Source organism: Hydra vulgaris, chromosome 01 (assembly GCF_038396675.1).
Source record: "Hydra vulgaris chromosome 01, alternate assembly HydraT2T_AEP".
NCBI classification, from domain to species: Eukaryota; Metazoa; Cnidaria; class Hydrozoa; order Anthoathecata; family Hydridae; genus Hydra; species Hydra vulgaris.
Window position 1 is genome coordinate 8,647,988 of NC_088920.1, and position 13,721 is coordinate 8,661,708.

General features: G+C 27.2%; 1 protein-coding gene across 2 annotated transcripts in view; it reads left to right on the top strand.

The window, feature by feature from the left end:
- LOC136075087 (uncharacterized) overlaps nucleotides 1–4,455 on the top strand; it is a 59,086-nt gene extending 54,631 nt beyond the window's left edge. For both annotated transcript variants that reach the window (XM_065787329.1, XM_065787330.1), the window contains exon 9: nucleotides 3,751–4,455. In XM_065787329.1, the coding sequence (XP_065643401.1) occupies nucleotides 3,751–4,358 (608 nt within the window). In that variant the 3' untranslated portion in view covers nucleotides 4,359–4,455. The remainder of the gene's footprint in view (nucleotides 1–3,750) is intronic.
- The last annotated feature ends 9,266 nt before the right edge of the window (nucleotides 4,456–13,721 follow it).

Consider the following 13,721-nt stretch of genomic DNA (forward strand, 5'->3'; position numbering starts at 1 on the left):
AGTTATTAGATTGTTTTTAATTGCAATGATATTTGGACGGAAAGAAAATTCCAACTTACAATGAAAACTTTGGCAGCCATTTTCTTCGTTAAATTTAATTTAAGAAAATATAGCTGCTCAGAATTTGCAGAAAAAATTGAAAAAGATGTCATGTTGCTGAAAACAATTCATTCTTATGAAAAATATTTGTGATTTAAAAATACAAATATTGTTTAATATTTTTTCCATAATTTAGTTTATTCACATGCTATTTTAAAATAAATAAACGAGTTTTTAGAAAAAGCCATTTATACCAAGCTCGTATGCAGGGCGGACGCGAGGGAGGGGGGCACGTTCTTCCCTGCGCTTTGTCCTGTTCGACTTAAAAATTGAAATTAAACTTATGTTAAAAATTGTTAGTACAACACAAAAAGGGCAAGGCGAAACCGTCTTTAAAATATAAAAAATATATTTAATCATTTTATTAAATTTATGCAAAGTCTTATCAAAAAATAGGTGAATGTAGACGCAAATTGTAGTAACAAAAATTGCTCTTGGGCGCCTTTATTTTTATTTTATTTTTGGCGCCTCTTGATAAAGTGCTCCTCCTTTAAAGAAATGGTATTTAAATCAGGCTTTTATGTATGTATTTATACATGCCAAATTTGCCTTGTATGTGTCTGGTATTTTTCAAATATGGTCACCTTAAGTTTATGTTCTTCAACGAAAATAAATAATTTATTATTTGACATATTATCAAGCTTTTAACGTGATCTAAACTTTATGGTGAATCCTCGAATACTTTCATTTCAAAAAATGGTTGCGATAGTTACGACATCATTATATAAAACTAAACGGTCGATTCAAATTATTTTGTTCGAATTTGTGAAAAGATTTTTTTAAAGTTCGATCATCGAGTTTTATGTTTATAAAACCTCATGCTTTTTTTTCATAAAACAGTTTTACGAAATCACCAATGTTACCTGTTACCAATGTTTATTAAAATATACACTGGTAACAAAACTTATTAAAATTCGTAAGTAAGTATTGTTCAGTTTTATATTCATTTATTTGTTTTTATTAAATAAGTTTATGTTTTAAAACTAAATTTATATTGTTAAACAAAACAATAACTTTTGACGACTGTCTTTTGTACAGAATTTTTTTTGTTGTGGATATATTAGTTAAATTATGTTATATATATGCAAGATTAAATTGCTAAAATATATAAACCTTTAAATTTAATGTAACATTTTTTATAATATTTTGATTTCTATCTTTAAGCTTATTCTTTTTAATATAACATAGCATATAGATAACGTGTTTATAATTTTAAAACTGTTTATATATTTATTCGTTAATGTTAATGGAAAGAGTTTTAAATTAATATGAAAATGGTGAAATATGTTATAAAAACGAACGATTTTATATTGTTTCACCTCCATTTGTGTATGAAAATTCTTTATAAGAATATTGCAACTTGAAAATATCGCTTTCACGAAATTGAAGTTTTATATTCGTTAATTTGTTTTTTGTTTTTTTTTAACGTATGAAAATATAATATGAGTTTCCTCTTGGAAATACGATAATTAAGTATGAAAGAGTAAGTTTTTCAATTAAAAGGTAGATTAAAAATAGATGTAAAAAATTAAATAAATATGCTAAATAAGAAATCAACCTGCCTTCATAACGTTAGTGATGCAAAAAAAAAATGCATATTTATAAATCTTAAAAATTCTTCTTCTATGACGTGTAAGTTAACACATCATCTCGCCACTAAAACTCTACGCTGCAAAAAAAAACTGTTTTCGTCGTGTGGAAAACATTGTTTTTACAAATTTTTTACTTTAAAAAATGTTTGCCATGCTTTTGTATGCCAAAAACTAGTACATCATGATAAATGTATGTACGTATCTATGTCATACTACTTTTATAACATACTGAGGTATTATTCAATTGCATTTTCAACCAACTGTTTTTAATCGTTTCTTTTTCGTTCTATATGTTTACAACATTTGCACAATATGGTACTATTTTTAATGTAAGTCGACAGTTCGTCTAAGTTAAATATTCTGGCTTGAACCTGTGTTTATTTTGCAAAAAGTTTCAGAGAAATATTGTTTTTATGAAACAGTTGTGAATGAGAAATTATTTTCTTATTTACGTTAAAATGTTTGTTACATGGATTTATTTTTTACTTTTTAAATTTCATCTCCGTTTGAGTATGAAAATTTTTTACAAGAATATTGCAACTTGAAAAAATTGCGTTCAGGAAATTTAAGTTTTGTATTCGTTAATCTGTTTATGTTTTCTTAAAGTATGAAAATATAATACGAGTTTCCTCTTGGAAATACGATAATTGAGTATGAAAGAGTAAGTTTTTTTCTATGAAAAGGTAAATTGAAAATATATGTAGAAAATTTAATATGTTGAAAAATAAATCAACATGCCTTCAAAACGTTAGTGGTGCAAAAATAAAATAACATATTTATAAACCTTATAAATATTCTTCTTTTATGACGTATAAGTTAACACATCATCTCGCCACAAAAATTCTACACTGCAAAAAAAATGATTTCGTCAAGTAGAAAACATTATTTTTACAAATTTTTAACTTTAAAAAATAAATTATTTTCTTGTTTACGTTTGAATGAATGTTACATGGATTTAATTTTTACTTTTTAAAACAATACGTCATTTGATGCGATTTTATGGTAAATTTTAAATTTAATCGATTATCGGTTTTTCTAAGGTATGTTTGTTGCTTGTTTTAATATATTATATATATTACATTTTGTAGCTATGCTTTAATGATGAAATAATGTTGACTATGATGTGTGAAAGCCTCTTTATTATGAATCTTTCTAATTTCTTTGTATTTCACCATGACAACCTTTTTTCACAAGTCATGCGTATTTCTGTTTAGACTTTAATCGCTAAGTATAAATCAAGAAACGCATTTTGTATCACATATTATTATATTTTATCTTATAAAATTTATAAAAATACATCATTTGGAAGACAGAAAAAATGCGAAATTGCGGTTATTTACAACGGGTTAATTATGGGAATAAAGTGCTAAATATTTTTCCTAACTTTTTTTTCTGAACTTTACTCCTGCACTTAACCTGTTGAAAGTTTTAGTATTTTACGAATTCACTACTATAGTCCTTAAAGAAATAAATTCGTCAAAGTTTTTAATCAACGTCGAAATCGAATGAACAAATATTATTTTTACAAAATTTATTTTGAAATTTGATTTATAAAAAACATTCACTTGTTTAATAAAATGTTTTATTAAAACAACCAAACGACGAAATTTTCTTGGAATATATGAATAAAAGAAAGTATATTTAAGTTATATAAATGACTAATTTTTATGTTATTTTAAATATATTTAATTTATAACTTATATTTAAATTATTTCGTTTTAAAAATGTGATAAAATGTTTAAATTAACAAAATTAAAAAATTGTCTATATTTTTATAATTTTTTTTTAAAAAATTATTTTATTTAAAAGTTTTACTATTTTAATATTTTTATATATCATTTTAATTTAATATTTATTTATGTATATAATATTGTTATGTAAAATATAATCTATTTAATAGATATAAAAATTTGTATATGATTTTTTATTCATTCATTAAATTCATAAAAAATTATTAAAATTATATTTATGAATGTGTAGAATATTATAATGTATTAAATTTTGATTATTATTTTAATAATTTGTTTATTTTCATAATTAATATTTAATTTTACTTTAGATCGTCTAAGTAAAAGTCAAGATCGAGAAGATTACCACGATTTATTCATTGAATGTTTTTATGAAAGTCAATCATTTACTGGTGAAATAAAATCAATTGTTGATGAACGATGGTGTATGAATAGTGGATGGCGGATTTCGATTCACGATGGGAAAACTTCTTACTTAACTTCTTGCGAAAATTATTTCATAAATCATTACTTAAAATCTGGAAGAAAGTTATTGTCGTTAGATGTTAATAAAAATATTTTAAGTGATGAAGAAAAAAAACTTTTAATACAATGTTCAACTAAAGTTTGCGTTGTCTACTTTAATCGTCCAATTAATTTCGAAGGATGGAAACCGAAAGATAAGATTGAAGTGTTGTGGATATCGATCTCAAGTTATTTAATAACAAAAAAAGATTTTGAAGAGAATTTTCTTCCGTGGATTAATCTTTGTGAAGAATTACATCTTCAACTTCACAACGACATTGATTTTATTAAAGAAATTTATGAATGGATTCGTTGTTCGAATATCGAGGAGTTTAAGATCAGTTACCGTGGAAAATATTTTCGTAACCTCGAAGAAATAAAAAACTTTACAACAATGAAATATTTAATATTTTAAATATATTAAAAAAAAAAAAATAACTATAAATTAATAATGAAATATTTAATGTATTAATTTATAATAAATATGTTTTTAAATATACAAATTAATTTTACTAGTTTATTAGATTTATTATTTTAAAAGTTTAAATTTTTATTAATAAAATATCATAAAATAATTCGTTTTCAAATATATTAATAGTTTTAATTATAATATAAATTAATAAATTATTAATTTATTAAATATAACTATTATTATGGTATATAAATTTTTATAATTTTTTCATTGTTATAATTATTTTTTATTTTATTAATATTAATATTATACTTTTTAAATTACGGTACATAATTTATTGTTTTTTTTTATATTTTTATATTTTCAGTTTTTAATTATTATGTTATTTAAATATAATTTTTTAAATAATATTGTTTATAAATATTTGTTAAATATTTTATGTATACTTTTATTTTTTATTATGTTTAAGAATTTTTACTAAATATGCAAATTAAATATATATTTTTTTCAATTTTGTTATAATTTCTTTTCGAATAGTATCATACTATAAATTTAAGATAAAGCCATAAGTTTTTAATTTGGTTTAATTATGAAAAAATTTAGTTTTATAATAAATATAAAAATTATTTTGACATTATATTTGCACTTTTTATACACTTTTTACACGAATTAATCTTGATAAAAAATAATTTTTCAAGGTTTTCGCCATTGTTTATTTAAGAGATAATGCGTCGTCAAGAAAATAAAAAAATTCGATGGTTTAGTAGAATTTTTCGTCGAAGCTTTTCAGTTCGAAATTTCATGTTTCATCTTACGTTTTTACTTTATTTTAAACCGTCTCTAAATTTTATTTAATCGATCAAAATGTTATAAAATATAAAATTTCAATAAATATTATAACAAATATTTTAAGTCAATATATTTTTTTTAAATAGTTTTCATTTTTTATGTGAAAAGTTTTATTTAAAAATTAACCTTTTTTTTTTACGACCAACAAATAGTTCAAAGGGGTCGTCCAATAAGTACGTACGCTCATAGGGGGAAAGGGGGAGGTCTTCGAAAAGCGTATAGGGGGAGGAGGAAGGGTTCAATTTAGAAGTACGTACCTCGATTTTCTAACTTATCACAATTAACCAGCTAATCAATAAAAAGTTAAAATTCTGACTAAAGATCCTAGTTTGCCAACATAAAAGGATGTATGGTATAGGGAGTAGAGGGTATAGTTTTCCTCTTCGCACACACATGCATAAACGCCCTCTATATTTTTTTTTGATGTTCTACATAGGACACTTTCACACTACGTGCAAACTCCAAACTTAAGTATGTTTATGTCTATGCCAAATGAAGAGGCCTTGCGAAAAATTGGGATGGCGGAGGCCTGGGAACAAAGAGTTCTAAAAGGCTTGTCCCTACCCATACGTGAGGGCACTAATGTAGTAAAATTTTCAACTTTAGTAATTAAACTTATCGACAGATTTTAATATTTGTAGAAAAATATTGTAAATTACAAAAGTTATGACCATGCAAATATTCCGACCCTCTAAAATGAGGAAGGTGTAAATTTTGCAGGGTAATAACTTTTGTTTATTACAAAATTTAAAATATCAGATGTAAAATCTGTCGATAAATTTAAATTTTGTTTTAGATAGTAACGTTGAAAATTTTACTACATAATGCCCTCGCGTATGGGCAGGGGCACATCTCACACCTTAAATGCTAGACCTGAGTAAAGCATATTTCAGGCAATCTATTTTTTTAGTTGAAAAAACTCCCTTCTGATTTTAAATCTAAGCATTTTTACAAAAAATGATTATTGGTAACATGCTTATATTAAATTAAGTATAATGCACTAACTTATTTTTTGAAAATCCATATTGTTGCCATGGTAACCACAAAATATCCCTAAAATACAAAAAAATTGGCTTATTTCCACCTTTCCATATTGAATCATAATGTTGTTAAAAGGCAGGTCTACGATATGATTGGAACAGATTTTTTATAACTTTTTCTCAACACCACAACAGGACGACCAAAGTTTAAGGTCAAATTTTTTATCATTCTATTGACCCAAAACTTTTTTTTTAATTTAAATAAAATCCATTCAATTTATATCATAGAGTATAATATGAAAAACACTTCATGAAAATTTCATTAACAAATATCATACGGTTCTCAAGATATATTGGCCGGCATCCACAAATTGCTATTCTGAGAGAAACTCGATTAAAGTAAAAACTTTAAATACAGTAATATTTTATTCTTAAAATAGGTAAAAAAAATATTCCAAATTTTCAAAATCCACTAGGTATATACAAGTCACCATCTTTTTTAATTATTTTGTCATTTTTTTTTCAACTTTTTGGCACGTAAAAATTGCTGTCTTGACTTATTTTCACGGTTTATTCGATATTCAGCATTTCTTTTTCTTTCATTATTAAATACTTTGCATCCTGCAATCATATGAAAGCCTGGTTCCATGTTCAGATGATGCTGTTGCTTTTTTTGATATTGGAGCAAAAGCATCATTTGATATTTTTATAGAACTGATTCTATAAAAATATCAAATGATGCTTTTGCTCCAATATCAAAAAAAGCAACAGCATCATATACACCAATATCTAATTGGGTAAGCAAGACAAACGTTTGTTTTGGTATACTGTCCCAAATTATTCTATTAAACGATTCATTAGCATTTTGTGTTTTGCCGTGCAAAAATTTTTGTCTTCACTTAACTATATTAATATATATCTCAAATTCATAACGATGTCCATTGGTAAACCCGATCCTTATATGCTATTGTTTTAATTATTTTATCAGCATTGTGTTTACACCAGCTGTCTGAACCAGTAGGGCAGTGTGGAAAATGTAAGCTATTATTTTTCGATGAAGCCACATGAAATAGCGATGCTAACACTCCTACCTTCATTTCCTTTAGGCTACCTGCATTTTGTCTGATTGCAACTCCAACAAAATTTTTTAAGCGATCAATTGTCGCGTTTGTAAGACGTCCTTTACCACCATAGCCTTCTTCTCTTTTCTGTAAAATATGCAGCCGTGTTCCAACTCTCTTTTGATAATGTCCAACGCATTCCAGCTTTTCAATTTCTATATCAGGGTATGTATTTTTAACGTTCATGTAACTTTTACTGTCTCAATCACCTAATTATTGAATTTATCTTAACTGGCATGAACATGAAAATATCTCTATTGTGTTTAAGCATTTGGATTAGACTTTTGAAGGTCCTGAATAATACTACAACTTATACAATATCTAGACATGACTTCAACATCTAACACTTTGCCACTATCAGTAGAGATAACAGAAAAGACTTGATTGAGCGATGAATATCCTTGTTTGTGCAATGTATCATTGCAAGATATACAAATATCAATTGGTGCCAAAGATGTTTTTTGGAATTTATTTGCAGCATTTATCATTGTTTGTTCTGTTACAGCTGTTGCAAATATTTTCAGTAGTTTTTTAAAGTTGTTTTTAGTTTTAGTTGTCATAGGTTTAGGTAAATTCATTAAGTGCAAAACTTTTTAATGCCTGCATATCTATGGCCCTATAGTCGCATGCAATAAATTATTCGCTTATTAATATCAAATCCTTTTTTATTATTATCATTGATAGAGGTGTAGAACTGATGAAGATAGTTGCAATCTTTTTTTTGACACTTAAGATATAACAAGGAAGATAAATCATGTCGTTTATTATATCTCTCACCTAATGAGAGTGTGGGACTACCACATTCTGGACACAGAAAAGAACTAAAAACAGAAACTAAAACAGCAACATCAATAATACGATAACCAGATATACAAGGTTTCAAAACAAGTGTATCTTCTAAGTCTTCAACTTTTCGAGACGAAGCTGACAAATGAAGTGAGTTTTCATTATTTTGTTCCAAAACACAAGTGCTGTTAGCAGCATTTAAATTACTTGTTGGCAACTCAATACTAACATTATCAGAAACACTATCAATGTTCACAGATTTATTAAGATTTGCCATAAATCCTTTCCTTTTACGGTGAGTTTGTGTACGTTGCTTTACTCGACAATCTTTTCCCATTTTCACTAATAAAACTAAGCTGATAAAATAACATTATAACTAATTTAAATTGTCGTACTTGATGTAGCAACCTTAACAAAAGTTCTAGAGAAATTCATAAAGAAGCTGTTCAAGCTTGTACATGACAATTATAACACACATTTGGGTTGAATAAAGGTAATATATAGGATGTATACAGTTAAACTAGTGCGTTGCTATGACGTTACTAGGGACATCACTTAAAAATAGTTTATTTAAATAGACAAATTAATATAGCTATAGGTTAATTTGCTACTTTTAAAAGAATTTTTACAATCATACACAGGTAAAAGTAGTTGAAAACAATTTTTTTTTTTTTGAAAATATTGAAATTTTAAGGGGGGTAGCCCCTTAATGGGTCAGAGTTCCCCTCGAAAAAACGTGTCATTAAGGTCCCAAAAAATCTTCCAATTTTACCGCTAGGTTTGCTAAATTAAAAAGTTCCTTATATTAGCAAAATGTAACAAAAATTGCTGTCCAAACTCCTCCCCCACCCCATCCCCGCACCACCACATCAAATTAAGAGGTATGGGTAGTCTTCCCTCGGCACTGGATTTTAGTCTTTGTTTTCAATATTACTGATCTCGCGTAAGACTCGTTTTTAACGTACTTACTAAAGAAGGGTGCCGGATAAAAACGTCCGTCTTAAGTATAATCTATCTTTATTTAATTCGTTATTAAAACAAAAAAAAGTGCAACCCGGAATATCCAGGAATTAAACTCCGGTCTTCGCCGTCGATGTCCTACACATTAACCTCAAGGCCATGCACACACATTTATATAATGTAATTAAACTTTATTAAAATTAATATTTGTATATATACTTGAAGACGTTTTGAAATCGCGCAAACAAAGGGATTTGGGGTTGTATAAAGCATCTAAAGTACCTCCTCCACCTTTTTTTATTTAATAAACTTTTTTATAGGAATAAAAAAAGTTTATTAAAAAAAAAGGGGGGGGGGCGGTAATTGAAAAACGTACGTACTTTTTAAGGGGGTGGGAACTTAAAAGTACACACGGCAGCAGGGGGTGGAGGGGACCAAATTTCAAAATTTTTGGCGTACGTACTTTATGGACGACCTCTGATATAATGTTTCTTACTGGTTTTAAGTTCTTTTAAAAATTATTTTTTGTTCTCTCTCTTAATATCCCCCCATATCTTCTTTGTGTATTGATCTGTTTAAAAAACAGATCAATACACAAAGAAGATATGGGTAATGCAATATCATCTCAATCTTTTCATAGAGTTCCTAAAAAATAAATATCATCAAAAAGTTCTAATAAACTGCAGATATTAGTAAGATGTTAAATTTCCAATTTAAACACTCAAAAATTTAAAATATAAAAACCAATACATAAATAACTAAATGAGAGCTTGAAACTTTGATGAGTTTAATGATGTTTATGATTTTATCATATTATTTTTTTTTTTTTTGAAAATAATTGCATTTCTTGGTCCTGGAAATGTTATCGAAAACTCTATATATTTATTTAATTTCTTAGGAAATTTAAAAAAATTTTCATTGATTTGTTCTTAAGAAATACTTTTCATTTATATATAAACTTACAAATAAAGATACTGGAGAGGTTGTTTCTATATTTATACATTAACATTAGTTGTTGATTAATATCTATTTCATAAACATTCATCATTTTCATGTCTCGTTAAGGGTTTACTGTACTCCCCTTGTTTTTTCCGCCTATAATTCAATACACATGTTTTTGAACATTAGGTATTTTTTTAAATTTTGTAGGTTGCGTGCTACCCCATGTAATATAGGCAAAATTATAATAAAAAAATGAATTTAAGAAAAGTATAATTTAATTGACTATTACATTCTAAAAAAAATGTCCTTAAATCTCTAAATTCCGACTGGAACGTCCGAATTCCGACTATACTTCTAAAAAACCAACTATAAGTTGAATCCACGGCGCTTAAGTAACAGGCCTTGACACGCAAAACTTTGGAAAAAACGTGTGAGTCGATATTTCAAAAACCAAAATGATGATAATTGTTTTAAAACAAAATATGTTTCTCCCGTTTTAAAAAAAATAAAACGAAGTGAAAATTTGTACAGTTAATAAATTTTTTTAATTTTTTTAATAATAAACTTTATTTTATTGCTTCAATTCATAAAATTGCTTAAATAGTGAAATAAAAAAGTTTTATATCAGGTAAAAAATAAAAGGTAAAAAAAATAGTGTTAGGGTAGCTACACCTAACATACAAGTTAGTCCACCAAACATACAAGTTGTCATGACACCAAAAGAAGTTTTTGCTACATACTCTGGGTTATCTAATGCTTTTCCAAAAAGACCACTCCATGATATAATAACATTTTTTAAACATAAACATTATCGTGGAGAATAATACAAGTTTTTTGATCAACACTTAAATTATCAAAATCTTCTTTAAAAAAAAATTATCATCAGATTTCGATATTTTTGAAGTAATGCATGTCAATGTTCGAATAGAAGGTAGTTTAAAATCATCACGCAATTTTTTATAAAGTTTACGAGGCGTAGCAAAATACTCAAATGCTCTGATGAGTACACTAAGTATATACTTATTTGTGTTCATGGGATCAATTTGCTCATTCATTACTATTTCTTTACTGTTTGGTGTCAAAAGGTTCAAATATCGCAAAATTTCTTCAAATTTAGACCATGTGTTAACAACATTAGACACAGTATATACTTTTCTTTTTACACCATTGAAATATGATTCAAACTTTAAACAGCAATCAAATTTAAATAAAAACTTTGGTGTTGCATAATTAATAAAGTCTGTGGATTGTACACAAAATTTACTATCTGAAATGAAGGCTACAATTTCAAAAGTAAAATTGCGTTTTTTATTTAACTATGCGTCACAAAACATGTCAAAGTTAAAGTTATCTTGTGCTAAAAATAAATCGATTTCGTCAAATTTTGGCTTGAGGATAATGCAAGCTTAGTTGATCTTAAAGAGTGTATAGATGTTAGTATTTAACTTAAAAGAGAATTGGGCAAATTGATGGTGGATTTTTTGGTCTTTCTCTTCCTTTTACCTTAACTTTTCAAGATTTTTCGGCCACTTGTCACATTATTTGCATTAGGAATGCATTTTATTCAACATTTTTTCTCTTCTTCGTCTCATGGAAATCTATAAACTTAAAATTTTATTTATAATTAATATATTAAAAAGAACCCATTTACCGTTTTATAAATACCCAAAACTGTCTAGCCACGCCGTGACGTCATGTTATGACGTTAGTTAACGGTGCGCTTGTGGGTAGTGTTGTCATAAACTGAAATTTTAGTATTCTGTACCAGCACCTATGAATATACTCGGTACTCGTTATCAAATTCGGTACCCAAATGAAGGAAGAATTACACTGGCCACAAACCAAATTGTAAGCGTTGATAATGTGTGCATAAAAGCGTGCATAAATATAACATTATGAATTTGCATTTTTAGCAAAAACTTGTATTTTTTGTATTTCTAGCCTGTTTTCCTAAAAACTTTCTAAAGTATAAAAAAATATTTTCCGTCGCTCGTTTTGTTGTATGTAAACTGCTATACCAAATTTTTGTTTTTTTACAAAAAAAAAAAATACTTTTACAAAAAGCATTTTTTTGGAAATGACTTACCTCCTACGTATCAGAGACCGCTAGGAATTTCAAAACCATTCCAAATTAGGCTTTAATTGACAATTTTGGTGTCATCAAAAAGATATCAAGCGGTTTTTTCATTATAAGATTTAGAGTCTGTGGGCCAAACCTTAGCCTGTGGGCCAAACCTTAGCCTGTGGGCCAAACCTTCGCCAAAATGTCTTACACGACTTATAGGATTTTTGAACAAAAAAAAAAAAAAAACTTTGATAACCATAAACACTTTTTAACTTATGTGTTTTTATTTAATGGGGTTCAAATTTGAAATGTTTTTTGTTCCAAATTCTAATAGAATCCTAAAACACTTTTTGACTAGGTTAGTTGCTGAAAATAAAGTCTATGAGTTGGAACCGTCAATTTATCTTTAGATGCTATATTTAGTTTAAAGAATAAAAATAACTAAAAATAAAAATCGTAAATTTAATACTAGTACAAGTTGTTTATGTTCGAAAAAGGGGGAAAATGAGTCAAAACAACGAAACTGCAAATCCTCTTTATTTTATACGCTATTACATCGTTATTTCACGATATTACTCTTTACTTATTGATGGTAATTCTGATAAATATCTGAATGAAGCTTTATAAATAGCGCTACTGGACGGATAAAATTGCTCGGTATTAATATTAGTACCAATAAACTCGGTACTTTGATCGACTTTTACCATAACTACCTTTTTAATAAAGAATCGTGTTGGTACCGAAATACCGAGTACTGTGACAACAATACTAGAGGGAAGTTTTATTTTAAAAAAATTGCTTTTGAGCTATAAAACGTTTAAGAGGAATGTCTTGCTATTAACAACTCAGCTAATGTCAAATTAACAATTGAGCCCATAAGAGTAAAAGTGGACCAAGTCCATATTTCTATATTGTTAGAAATAAGCGTTCTTAGTGTTTGCATATATTATAAATCAGCCATATGTAATATTATTGATGTCTAGTATCATTTTAAATCTTTTTTCTTAGACAACAAGATATGTGAAATGCACAAATAAATTTTTGAATAATTATTAATAATATAATAATAGTTATGGACTTGGTCCATTTTTCTCTAAACATAATCAAGAAATCGCTAAATCATTTTAGTGTAAAATCATGAACAAATTTCATATTATTCGTTTACAATAGCAGTTCAAATTAAGACAAGTAGTACAAATTCATACTATGTTGTAAAAAAACACAATTACTATTTACTAATTATCGGCAAAAATAGTCCTCATTATTACAAACAGTACAATAAAAACCACACGAATTTACTAATCATCATCGCCGCTGTCATCGAGCAGACCATCTTCTAGTACATCCTTGTTGTGACCGCTGTGTTCCAACTTTTGATAGAAGTCATGATAGATGGGAGGAATATACTTTAACAGTTTCATTAGATCTGAGTATTTTTCTTTGCTCAGTTTTGTTGCTCCACAGTACAGTGGAGCCAAACTCACTTCACTAAGATTCGTTTGACGTCCGCGTTTCGCTAGCGAAATGAAACTGAATGATGCGTCATCATATAAAGAGTATTTAAAGAACAGTTTGTATGGCTCGTTCTTTCTAAGTTGCAGCCATTGCATATCCAGCCAGTTGACTTTCTGATCACTCTCATCCACTTTCCGATTTGTAATTA